Source organism: Ixodes scapularis, unplaced genomic scaffold (assembly GCF_016920785.2).
Source record: "Ixodes scapularis isolate PalLabHiFi unplaced genomic scaffold, ASM1692078v2 PGA_scaffold5__190_contigs__length_132052651, whole genome shotgun sequence".
NCBI lineage: Eukaryota > Metazoa > Arthropoda > Arachnida > Ixodida > Ixodidae > Ixodes > Ixodes scapularis.
This window is the reverse complement of record NW_024609880.1, coordinates 125,063,177-125,075,944: the sequence shown is the minus strand read 5'-3', so window position 1 is coordinate 125,075,944 and position 12,768 is coordinate 125,063,177. Positions and strand designations below refer to the sequence as shown.

The window sequence follows — 12,768 nt, the reverse complement described above, 5'->3', positions numbered from 1 at the left end:
CCGGGAAGGGACGAAGGCGTTTATCCAACTGCTCTTAGGGCGGCCTCCACGAGGTCGCGATGACCCCGACTTGTCGAGGGGAGTAGGGGGACCACCTTCAGTCGCTTTGCCCCCTCTAGTGCATTGGAAACCTTGCCCCAGCCTCCCAGAAGGACCAGGAGTTCTGCTGACCAATCGAGAACCGCGTGAGCGTCGTGTGCTTTGGTCGCAATAGCAGACCTGCATAAAAATTTCTACAGATTTCTACAGACAGCACATTTCTAGTGGGAATATATAGTTTAGGAACGCCGTAAGTAAACTCGATTGGTTGGCTCGTGATTCCCGCCAGAATTACTTGCTCGTAGTTGCCGACGAATTGATTGTGTGTTGCTGCGTGCCAGGATCCAGGAGTGTGAGCTGGAAGTGGCCTCCCTGAAGCAGAGCCTGGCTGCAGTCAAGAAGGACTTGCAGGACATGAAGGATGCCAACCAGGTACGAAAGCACGTGGGCCATCCTGCCCCGGTGCTCCTTTCCAAAGGACGACGGTGCTCCAAATTTTTTACTGTAAGGTCATGCATTCCTTTAAGCACCAACTTTCCTGCCACCCATCATTGTCGATCACGAAAAAGGAGAAGGGAATGACGAGGCGCCAGTGGCAATATCGCCCGAAAATGCGATTCGCGCGTGAATTTTTTGACTCGCCATTCTCCGACTTCTTACCGTAAATGGCACCAATTGGCTATTCCCAGACTCCGAGGTAAAAAATAGACTCGCGGACTCGGTTCGTAAAACTCTCATAGGGGAAAAATCCGAGAGGCTTTAAGTAAAGAGCGTTAGGACGGAGTGGCGGTGTGTGCTCCCCGGGCGGCCTAGACCCCTACGGCGACTGTGAGGATACAGTGCCCAGGATGCATCTTGGGCATACTGCCATCGAAAGGGAGCGAGGTCATCGCAATCCTGGCGGTTGGTCGAAAATGGCGAAAAAGGCAACGTCCCGCCTCGCTTCCGCCGACTGTCTGGCTGCGGAGCATAGCCGAACGGGCACCTCTCGTGCTACCGCCATGATCGCAACGGCAGGAATGGACCTTGGGGGCGGTGGGAGACGTTGAGGGGCCCTTGTCCGCAGCTGCTGCACGACGAGCACGAGGCCCTGCAGCTGGCATACTCAAGCCTCGAGCGAAACTTCTCCTCCCTGGACCGGGAGCACCAGGACCTCATCAAGCGCTGGATGGCCCTCAAGTCGAGGGACGCCGACCGACTCAACGCCGAGAATGAGCGCGTCGTCAGGTAAGAGCACGCTCGTCGCAGGTCCCATACACTGCGGTGTCGCGCTGCTTGGCATCACCATCTCCAAGTGAAAGCGCCAGTCGTGCCTTTCAAGGTACTGAAAGGACAATGGCACAATTGACAGAGCGATAAGTTGACTTGTCGATGGGAAGGCAAAATCGCTCGATTCAAAAGGCACTTACCCGGTCCTTAACTTCAGCGATTTCTTTATAATCCCTGATTTGCCCCAGAATTGGCTGACACACCGATAGATGTGGCTGTACCAATACCCCAAGTATTGCTTGAAAAAAAAAAAAAAAAAGAAAGTTCTTGCAAGGGTAATGAATTTTTTAACTTCGATCTCACCGAGGGCCCCCATTGGCAACACTGAAGTGTGACGGCAGAAATGGTACAAAGTGGGCAGTGAACCAAATTTCCAACTGATAACGAGACGTTTGATGGCGGGAAAAAAATGCTTGGACACTAAGGAGTATGAAAAAACGCACGACATGCTGTGATTAAGACTACCCGTGCCACCTGAAAGTCGGTACCATTTACTGCTGAGCGCATGGAAATTTGAATGTTGGTTTTGGCATCATCTTCACTTACGGTTTTCTCAATAGCTATTTTGAATTTTAAGGCTATAAATAGCGTACCGTAAGACTAAAGGCCGGGTATGAAGAGTATGCAATTTGTTTGGGTAGGTAAAAATATAACCGGGTTCCCTTTTAAAGGGGTTAGGACACAAAAATTAAACGGGTAGAATATTACTTAAATGGAATGCTCATAGGCTACTTTGTATATAGTATAAGTTTCACAATTTTTAGAGCTCTAGTAATTGCAGTAATCAACTCACGAAAGTTGATCATTCGTGAATTTTGTGAAGTATGCTTCACGGTGTGCACTGTTTGTTTCAAGCATTCGCGCCAACTTTGTGCAAGTATGGAGTGAGCGTCCGCGTCGCAGTTTTTTCAGGTGTGAATTATTTTCATAACACGCACCACCGTGGGTGTGCATTTTGTTTCAGCATAAAGTATTGCAAACTTATCTTTAAGATTGTCTACGGTAACGCAACTCCTAGAGGTTACCCACGATTTTGCGCTTACTATTAACGATAGACAACAAACTGATGCCATTTTTATAGACCTATCAAAAGCCTTTGACCGTGTGCCCCATCAGAAATTAATAAGTAAGTTGCAGTCAGTTGGAATTAGTCATGCTTTGATTTCCTGGATTTATGGTTACCTTGTCAAACGCAAACAGTATGTTACACTGAACGGTAGTACCTCTGGGATGCTGGATGTGTTTTCCGGAGTGCCACAGGGGTCAGTGCTTGGCCCATTGCTATTTTTGATTTATGTAAATGATTTGCCGGCTTGTGTTGATCCAACTGTGAAAGTGAGACTCTTCGCCGACGATTTCGTCATATATACAACCATAGCTGGACCTGAGAGTCAGATAATTCTTAACAAATCATTGCAAAACATAAGCCTTTGGTGTAAGAGATGGGGTATGAAAATCAATCACGACAAAACTGCTGTTATCACTATCACTAACAAGAAAAACCCGTTAGACTTCTCATATATGTTAGATAATAAAACTATTAATAAAGTAAATGAAATAAAGTACCTGGGAGTTACAATATCCAGTAACCTTAAGTGGGAGACACATGTCACAAACGTATGCAGTAATGCATTTAAGAAGTTGGGCTTCTTGAGAAGAAAATTAAAAAACTCTACGTCTGCAACTAAACTGTCAGCATACAAGGCACTGGTCAGACCAGTTTTGGAATATGCCAGTATTATCTGGAGTCCGTATCAGGATTACCTTGACAATAAGCTGGAAAAAGTTCAAAGGATCGCAGTAAGGTTCATCTATTCTAATTACTCATGGAGGGCTAGCGTTACCGCTATGCTTGCGAACGCAAAGTTGGACACCCTAAAAGATCGAAGAAAAATTGCTAGCCTAAAGTTTTTGTACGCACTGTACCAACAACAAATAAATATAGAACAAGAAAAATACCTCAAGGCCCCCTTTGTGCACTCAAAGCGAACCAACCATAACAAGACGATCAGGCCGTATTCAGCCAAAAACAACACGTTTAAATATTCCTCTTTCCCCCGCGTTATTGATGATTGGAATAAGTTACCAGAAGAAATCGTAAATAGTACATCAGCGCAGTCTTTTGCCGAGACTCTCACTTCTATGCTCTAGCATAACATTCCGCCTATACGTTTTTCTTTTTGTGTCTTTTTTTTTTTTTTTAATTGAATGTCTTATACCGCTGTAGTGCTTCTTGTTTGTACTAATGTCCACTTCTGTATGGGTCTTCAATGACCTACAGTATTGATAAATAAAATAAAAATAAAAAAATGGTAGGACGGTTTGCTCGGCAATTCATTGTCAAGTAGAACTATTTCAGAATGGTCAGTCTTTATTTTTATATTTATTCATAACTCATAAGAAGTACTTAGGTGTTTTTAGAGTTTGTTTTTATCGCGTTTCTCATTTTCAGTTGCACCGCACATACCGATTGAAACTGGAACGTTCTAATCTACCGACTCTGTGCCCCGTAAAATGTTATCCTTTATGAATTCTGACATAGAATTGTGATCGGTGTCAGATGCCTTCAGTATTCTTGTTGCTCAGACATTGTGTGTTTGTGTTCAAACTGGTTGGATAGAAATATTTACACACTACATGTACAACATTATGTTTTTTTATTAAAATCATTTATTAGTTTTTGATGGCTGGCAATTTTTAATTTGTCTTCACCAATTTGAATGAATAAACGGTCTGGTGTAAGTGCAAGTCCTTTTACTACCTTATATATTTTAATAACTTCACTAGTAACTATTGATAGCCTAATTTGGAAATTCATGCTATATTTGAGGAGGGGGAAGGGTGCGGTCATGCAACCTAATTAAACGGTATACAATTCTTAAAAATTTGGATTGTTTGATAAAAAAAAGTTGGGGTACTTAATTTCTTCTGGTGGGGAAGGTAGGTAGGTGAGTAGAAAACGTTCATTGAAAGCGAAGAACTATGAATAGAAGGATTTCGCGCCGCAGTGATCCCCGGATCTGGCAGCCTCGTTCTTGCATGATTTTGGGTGATGAGGGATGACTGTGCGATCGGTCTTGAGGGGTGTTTTCATATGGAATCCCCCAGATCGGCCTTGGCTACGAAGTCCAGGAAGTCCAGATTGGGAGAAAAAAATATTTAATGTAATTCTACATGCATGCTATATCTACACGATTCTACATCCGTCCTATATCCATGTAACTCAACAAAATATTTCTACACACGCGTCTTTGCGAGAGAAAGTGTTTGTGGGCAAGAAGAGTTCTAAATGTTACTCTCTGGGTAAATATTTTAAGGTACCTACGGTTATTTTTGTAAAATATACTTGTAACGAATAGGCATAGTTTCGGTTTGCTTCTACTCGCTTGGTGCCAATATCAAAACTATTAACTCCTGCAAAAACGGGACATGATCTTATATTGGGATAAAAAGACGGGATGGCAGAAGTGGACCTCAAAAACAGGACTGTCCCGGCCAAAACGGGACGTCTGGTCACCCTATCAATGGCTCCCTCTTGAGCAACCAACGGGGTGTCGAATAGCAGGTTAGGAACGTCCATTTGTTATCACCAATATTAAGTAAAAGATTGTTTCATATTTCTTTGAAATTGTCGTACGACAAGCCACAATCGAATTAACTTTTATATGCCACCAAATAAACGTAGCGGCCTTTAAACCCAAGTGCAAACAAGTCTGGTATTTTGGGCGTACTCGAGCACCAAGACGTGTATGCATACTTTTTGTTTTACAGAACTCCAGGCTACAACTTGAACAAACAAGTATAAAGACGAATTGCGACAGTTCCCAGCCGGCTTTCATTTTAATCTTGGCTTCAGGATTAGCGACCGTGCATAAGGCGAGCACACTTGAAATAGCAACGTTTGCTTTCAGGCGTACCGGCGTAGCGCTTGTTTCCCTCCTTAACAAAACAACAAAGCGCCGCGCATATGTCGATGCCTCGCAGTCTATAAGAGAGCGGCAGAAGATAGCGGAAGGAGTCCCCCACCCCCTCTCTCGTCATTTCCCACGAAGCAGCGACGAGCTGCAAAAAACCATGCCAAGCCGCCGCAAAGCGAGCCGGAGAGTGCAGATAGATCAATAGGCACCTTTCCTCCTTTTCCATCACTCGTAGAGAACCAGCCGTACGAGCTAACGGCACCATTGCGAAGCGAGCGTAGACTCAACTTCTCTCGAAATGTATGGAGAAGTCACATGACCCGCCCTTCCTCGACGTCGCCCCACAAACCCTCATCCAACCCATGGTCCCCCAGGGACCTTACGCTTTGCCATACTCATGAACTCACCGACCTCGTGAACTCACATATCTCACAAAACTCATGAACTCACGCCCCTCACTCAACCTCAAACTAGTGAGCTTTCGAGGCTTACAAACTTGCTCACCCTCACCTCTCGCTTGATTGGTGAGGGTGAGTGAAATGAGTGAGTGCACTCACGAGTGAGTTTTGCCAAATTATGAGGAACATACAATGAGTCCTAGCAGTATAGTTATCTCATATTTTATTTCTGGCGTGTCCTAACCCCTTTAAAAAGGCTTGGCACGACTAGCGGTCCTAGCTCCGGTTGGCGAAGTATTGGCTCGGCCGGGTATCTGCAATCTGAAAGTCTCCAGAGGATGCAAACAGTCGCCTTTCTTTCTGGGGAAAATTTTGGGGCTATTAGAAGGTGGAACGGTGGCATTTCCTCGCCGGGGACACGGGTAGAGTCGCGTCTGCCACGCAGACCGTCGAAACGGGATGCGGATGTGTTGCCCGCGGGTGAAGGTGGGACGATGAGACATGTGTCGTGTGTGCACATTCCCTGCAGGCTGAAGCAGGCCCAGGTCAAGAGGGACCTAGAAGAGGCTGCCAGGGAGCCCATCGTGGTTCCCGGGGACAGGTGAGTGCCTTTCCGAGCTCTGCATGAGCAGAACTGCCCGTCGAGATGGGAAGCAATTCCCGCCCCGCACCCTGTATTCCGCAGGAGGCAGGGATTAGACATGAGAGCTGCGTTGTCGTTCGGCCTCGCGTTTCGATCGGCGGGAGTCGCAGCCGACCGCCTACTCGTGTCTGACCAGTTTCTGTGCAATGCTCTTTCGTTACGGGAAGTATGTTGCAGGAAACAGCTAGGAGTTGGCCGTATGAGACGTTCTACGCTAAAGACCGTTGCTGCGCGGCAAGGCCAGAAGGCAAGACTGCAGCCGAACGACTGTGCAGCCGCACTGGTGCATGCCGGGGCCACTGGGGAAGGCAGCTCTGTCTGTCAGGGTGCAGGCTGGCTCACACATTGGCGTTCGAGTGCATTGAAATCGCCCGTCACCACTTGCGACAAAAAGGCCACGCTTGCAATGTCTTAGATGGCCCCAAAGTACTTCCGATCCTTGCATGACGAGACTGGAGGTTTCGTAGTATCTGAGATTTCAAATGTACCGTATTTATTCAAATATAAGTCTACCTTTTTTTTTTTTGGAAATCGTAACCAAAGAATTTCGACCTACATTCGCGACCAAATTTTGAGACCCTACCAGAGGCATGAAGCTATCGAGTCACCAAGCCGGCGTTGCCGTAGAGCCACGCCGCTTCTTGTTTCAAAAAGCTTTTGGTAAACAACCGAAATGGCCCGCCCGCGGTGGCCGGTGCCGCTATTGCGCGCACCCCTCGGGCGTCAGATTTCGCCATCGCGCCTCTAGCGTTCCCCTTGCTGGGCAACGGGGAAGGAGGGGAATGCGATGCGCCATGCAGTTTGCCCTCCATCCTCGCAAACATGCACAAAAAAAAAAAAAAAAAAAAAGATGTTACTTTTGTTAGTTGCTTGAGGCGGCTCGGCTCGCGTGTTGCTCATGGCGACACGGCGGCTTTGCTTGCGTCTTTGTAGTTTGTCTTTCGTCGCTTCGCACCTTCTTTCGTTTCTTCTTGTCGTCATTTTACAATGGTGTCAGTGAAGTATTGTTGCGAATTCGCGAGGATGTCTACCAAGTTGACGAAGCTTCGGACGACGATGACATGTCCAGAAGTTCTGACGGTGATTAAGTTTTTGGCATCGCCCCGTGATTTAGCTGAGAGTGATGTAAATAAAGGTTTGTTTCTTTCTTTTGCTCAAAATTTCCCGTTCTTAAAAATAAAAAAAAAGTCGACCTATATTTGAATTATTTTTTTTTCTAGTCTCGGTGGGTCCAATAAATAGAGTTCGACCTATTTTCGAGTAAATACGGTATGTGTTATCTGTGAGAGGTCATCAGTTATAGCATTGTCAGAAATAATTGGAGCCCGAAGTGAATGAATGACGCGAGAAATGAGGAAATTTATGCAGACTAGAAGCTTTCCGGGGCTACCCGACCTGGTCATAAGCGGAGACTGGCAGTTGCGACGCATTCGGTCACGCTCAAGCGCCGGTGTGTTAACCTCCCTTAACGCTCTTCCACATGCCTACTCTCTCAACAACTGGTCAGAAAGGATTGCACGTGTCACCGTGGAGGTCGTCTGAACCGGCTTGGTTTTCGCGACGACCCACTGCGCAAAAAAAGGCAGAGCGCGTTCCAACGTCGCCCGCTCCTTCTGCCTTTCGAGGTTGGTCCGACGGAAAGACCTTTCTGACGCACCGGGCGTGCAGCGAACCCGATTTTCGAGCGACTTCCCCGTTCGACACCGTGTCTCCAACTTAAAACGAATTGCTCAAACAAGTGGAGTGATTAGACTGCCTCCAATGTCAAGCATCTAGTGCCTTCGTCTAGTGTTGGTACTCTTGGCAGCTGAAGCTGTACGGTGGCTCCGATGCACGCTAGCTTTCGCAGGTGCCGTCGAGGGAACGGGTGCTGGGGAACTTACCGTATCTCTGCCCGTGGCATGTCAGGCAACCTTGGCAAGCTGTATAGAGAAGCAATTAGTAAACTGAAATTTGAATGAAGGTAATATGAAGTGGAGGACATGCAGTAGGTGGGGAAAGTATACGCATAATTATAAAGTTTAAGCATAATGTGCACAAACTGATTCCGAAAACCTACATTTGGGTACCTACACACTAACGGCGCGGTAAGCGGATTAATGGGGCAGAAAAGAGAACAAAAGAAGCGGAAAATGTGGGACGGAGGTATTCGACAGAAATGGGCTTTGGCAACGTACGAGTCGTCGATACTGTCCGTCCTAAGTTGTACCGTCGTCCTCTGGGACGGTTCCCTCGCATTTCCGACGGGGCCCAAAATGCGTGGCATCTGTCGCTTCAGAACTAGGGCCCACCTAGTTGGGTCCCCGTCTGTCGGCCAGTGGGCGTGGCGAGCACCCCGCACTGAGGCCAGGCGTCGTCGTTTCAGCTCCCGGCTGCCGCCGCCTTGCGTCCAGTCCCTGGTCCCCAGCCGGCTCGTCCTCAAATACGTGAGCAGCCCTCCTCCGACCCACCCCGCTTTCGCACGCAAGGGGGGTCGGTGTTCCCGGAATCGGCCTCGCCCGACCGGTAGCGTTTGTTTGTCGAGCCTCGTCGCCCCACGAATGGCATTGCAGTGGAGGGAGGCTTGTAACAACTTGGGGGAATTGCTCTTCGTAAACGTGATCGGCATTTGACTGCGACGGCGAATACCTATTTGCGTGCGGGGCCGAGGGAGCCCGTTTCGCCCAAAGAGTCGCGACGACGGTCTCTGGTTTTGTCAGAAAAGCCAGGAGTCGCAGACGTACGAAGCTGGCAGTGGCGGTACTTGTCCACGGCCCGTGTATCTTGTATAATCCCCGCAAATCAAATGCGAGGTTAGAATGGTATGACATATCCGGTCGTAGGAATCGGTGTGAGTCCTTGCATCTGGCTCGTGCCTTGGAAAGAGCGCTCGTCGTAGGAGGGTGGGTCGCGCTTCTCCGCAGCGCCCGTCCAGACTGCGGAAAAGTGCGCGCGGAACGCGGCGTGCCTTTCGGGGGTTCTGCCGTCTGCCCGCGTTTGGGCTCGAGAGCGTACCAGCGTGCCACGTCCTTGCCCCCAGGAGGCCCACGAGGGGGAGGTGAATGCGGTGCGCTTTGCCCCCTCGGGCAAGATCCTGTGCACGGGAGGTGGGGACCGCAAGCTCAAGGTCTGGGAGTTCTCCAGGGGTGAGTGCACCCGCGGCCTCTTCTCAGCGGTCGGGGCCTGGCCCCCGCGAGTGCATTCCCTCGACCAAGGGAGCTGGCAAACCCTCCGCAGGTCGTTTGTGAAGGGGTGCCGGCGAGACTTCTTTAATCTGGAGCAGCGCTCCAGAGCCTCAGTCGTCGACTCGAACTTGGAAAAAGCGCAACGCCACCGGTTGAGTGCGTACAGCCTCGAGTCTGTAGAAGGATGTTTTCTACCCTGTTTGTTTTGGCACGTCCCAACCCAGGCCCTTAGCCCCTTAGTTGCCAGTCACTTTTGTAGAAAGACTGCTCAAAACTGCCCAGCGAGTTTTAGCTAGTTTTTCTGATCTTTTCAGTTTTTTTTTTTTTTTTTTTTTTTTTTTTTTTATTATTATTATTGAACTTGCAGTCTCAGCTCTTCTTTTTTCTAAAAACTTTTTAATCGAAATGTGTGCGGTAAGAATCTCATTTCCAATCGTGCAAACAAGATATTGCAAACTTCACTTCGGCTTCCGCTGGCACCCCGACATTTGCAATGAAGCAAAATCTCCATTGAGCCAACAACGGATTATCCGCGCCTACGTGAGCCGGGTCCTACGCCAGATTAATTTCTACTCATCTCTTGACCCGAGTGGCCAGGAGACTGTTTCCACTCGTTCGCCACGTGCGACACCGGAAACGAGATCTTGGGAGCACGGTCAAAGCCTTGCCTGACAGTTGAGGAAACCGGTCCTCGGAAAAGGGATGGAACATCATTTTTCCTAAAGTGCCTAGTATGTACCGGCGCCGCGTCCAGGGTAGGGGACAGCCACCATATTGGGTCAAAGCTGCTCTCGTCGGCACCGTCTCGAGTTGATGTAGTCCAAATTACACTAAACACTCAACTTTTCCGCCTACTCCTAAGGAAGTGGGACTTGAGGTGGCTCCGCCACGTCAGATTGACCCGGGGGTCAATGGGTCCCCTGGAAGCGGCACTAGCATCGAGGCACGCTAGATTTTCCCACGACGGTAGCAGCGAGAAGTGGACACAACGTCCGGTCGGTCGAGGGGATGCCCCCTTGCCGACGGCAGTGTTCCCCTGTGCAGAGCAAGCCCTGGCGAGGGGCACCCTGGGGGGCAGCAACGCAGCCGTCATGTCCATAGACATCGACTCAGAGGTGGGTCCTCCCTTTGCTCGCTTCTTGCCCAGACCCCCGATAATGCGCTCCTCGGCGGCACGCATCTACCTTTTTGCTCGACTATTTGCGACTCTAGCTTCCTATAGGGGGCACCACCTTTATTCAAACATGGCTGCCAGGAACGGGTCCCGTTGCTCAGGCTAACTGAACGAGAGTTGCGCGTTCAATTTAGCGGATGTTCTCGGTTTAACACCCTATTTTCTAGACATATCGACTGTGACAATTAAGTGTAGTTGCGGCACCCCAACTGCAGGGCATGGTTTTCTTTTCCCAGTTCTGCGTATTATTTTCACATCAGTGTCTGGGTTCAGAAGGGTTGAGTCGAAACCGAAACTACAGGCTCAGCGGTAATCGACTTTGATCAGTTAACGGGGGCGGCGACTCTATCGTGACACTGGGCGTAAAGTTTAAGTCGTGTAAACCTTGCCTACACAATTTTTTTGGTGGCGAAATCGAGCGACTGTGCACGTCCAAGAAACGGCTCCAACCGTCAACAACGAAGAGCACAGGCTGCACAAAAATGACAAAAATGAAACCAGAGCATCTTCAGCGGCAGTTGACCTGACAGCGCATCTTTAAAGGTGCACTGACACATCAAAATAATTTTTTTTATTATCCAAAATGATTGAAAACGATGCATGAATACTACCCTCAAAATTAAAAACTTGGGAACTCTGTAATTGCGAAGTAAAAAAACAATTTCCCAAAGCCGAACTTGAAGTTCCCGTGCAAACCGTGCCGGTGCAGTGACGTCAAAGATTGAGTCGTCCTTCAACTCGAGCTTCCCTCACGGCTTTGAGCCGTTTTGACCAGAAGTGTCATGTTCGCCCGCGTCCTGCAAACAACTGCTCTCCAGCGCCTGTCCCATCTTGTTTGTTCCTTCTCTTGTCTTTGTCATTCTGCGCTGTTTTACCTACATAGTGTTTAACTGCTCTCCTCTGTGTGATGCCTATTGCTCAGAGCAGATGGCGCTTCACCTTCAAGTTTGAAGTTCCTTTAGGGCTCTTTCAGCAATCTCAAATTCTTTGAAATAGTGTGAGATCAAAGAGAACTCGCAGTGGACTTTTGTGCGTGACGTGAGATGCCACGTCACGCCGGTTTTGCATGAAAGGCTGCCCCAGTGGAGTCACAACCAAAACTATGCTACAGAGACACTAAACCCGGTTGTTTTGACCGTTTGACGATTTGCCTTTCGAAGTCTGAGAGGTTGTCGGGCATCTAAGAAAGAGAAGTTTGTCCGATTCCTTGATTCAGCGATCATCCACAGTGCTACATATGTCTAGCACCGCAACACCGCCAAACGGAGGGTGATGAGACTGAGTCTCCAGTCTCATCGCCAAAGGTTTATGTCACTGTATCATTACTGCATAGACTTGACTCCAAACTCTAAAAGGCACTAATGCACAAGCAGATGACCTTTGTGACTCGGCAACCTAAAATATGAAGATGCATCACTGCTGCGACGTGGGCATTGTGTACATTTTGGAGGCGCGAACAATTGTGGTGCTATAGCGGCTTCAAACTTTGCGAGACCATACCCCGTGCCTTTTGATAGCCTTCTCCTCACTAGTCGTATGCAGGAGGCAGGGTACTACAGGGTGTTCAGAAGGGCTTTCTCAAACTCATGGAATCATGAAATCAGCCCAACTGTACCGGTGTTATCGAGGGACTTTTTTTTGCGGGTTAAGCCAAAAAGGCGAGATAGATACTTGATTTGCACATCTTGTAGATGAAAAATACCAAGGTTAAAATTTCTTTATTTAATGCATTGCAATCTTTTCCACTTTGACGCTGTACGTTACACAAAGCCACAAACCTCTGACAACTTCCGTCAATTTACTTAGTTTGCCAGTGACAACAATAGATTACCGCGAAAGCCACCAGAGTCAAGTAGAGTTGTGCGGCGACCTGTACTGGCTAGTTCACGTTTTTCCCACTAGGTGCTGTCCGTTTTGCTGGAGTCTCGAATAGTCGAGCGAATGCTTCGCCCGAGCGAGTCGCAATTGTTATAGTCCTTGATTATTTGAAATCTAGTCAAATGAGTTAATCAAACTGGTTGAGTGCATGTCTGAGTATTTGCGACGCATATTCATTCTGTTTAGTCCAATCGTCGGAGTGCGCAACGAATATCCATGTTCTATTTTTTCCTTTCTGCATAGTAGACCCCTAGGTCCGCGGCATTTTTTATAAATAAAGAAAGAA

At 48.1% G+C, this 12,768-nt stretch overlaps 1 protein-coding gene across 2 annotated transcripts in view; it reads left to right on the top strand.

The window, feature by feature from the left end:
• Window positions 1-12,768, top strand: part of LOC8023853 (autophagy-related protein 16-1) — a 28,477-nt gene that overhangs the window by 8,221 nt on the left and 7,488 nt on the right. Inside the window, exons 5-10 of one of the 2 annotated variants that reach the window (XM_029995139.4) lie at window positions 381-471; window positions 1,106-1,266; window positions 6,153-6,224; window positions 8,632-8,692; window positions 9,286-9,391; window positions 10,475-10,545. In XM_029995139.4, coding sequence (XP_029850999.1) covers window positions 381-471; window positions 1,106-1,266; window positions 6,153-6,224; window positions 8,632-8,692; window positions 9,286-9,391; window positions 10,475-10,545 — 562 coding nt within the window. Of the gene's footprint in view, window positions 1-380; window positions 472-1,105; window positions 1,267-6,152; window positions 6,225-8,544; window positions 8,693-9,285; window positions 9,392-10,474; window positions 10,546-12,768 lie in introns of both variants that reach the window. The other variant, XM_029995138.3, reaches the window with a different exon arrangement.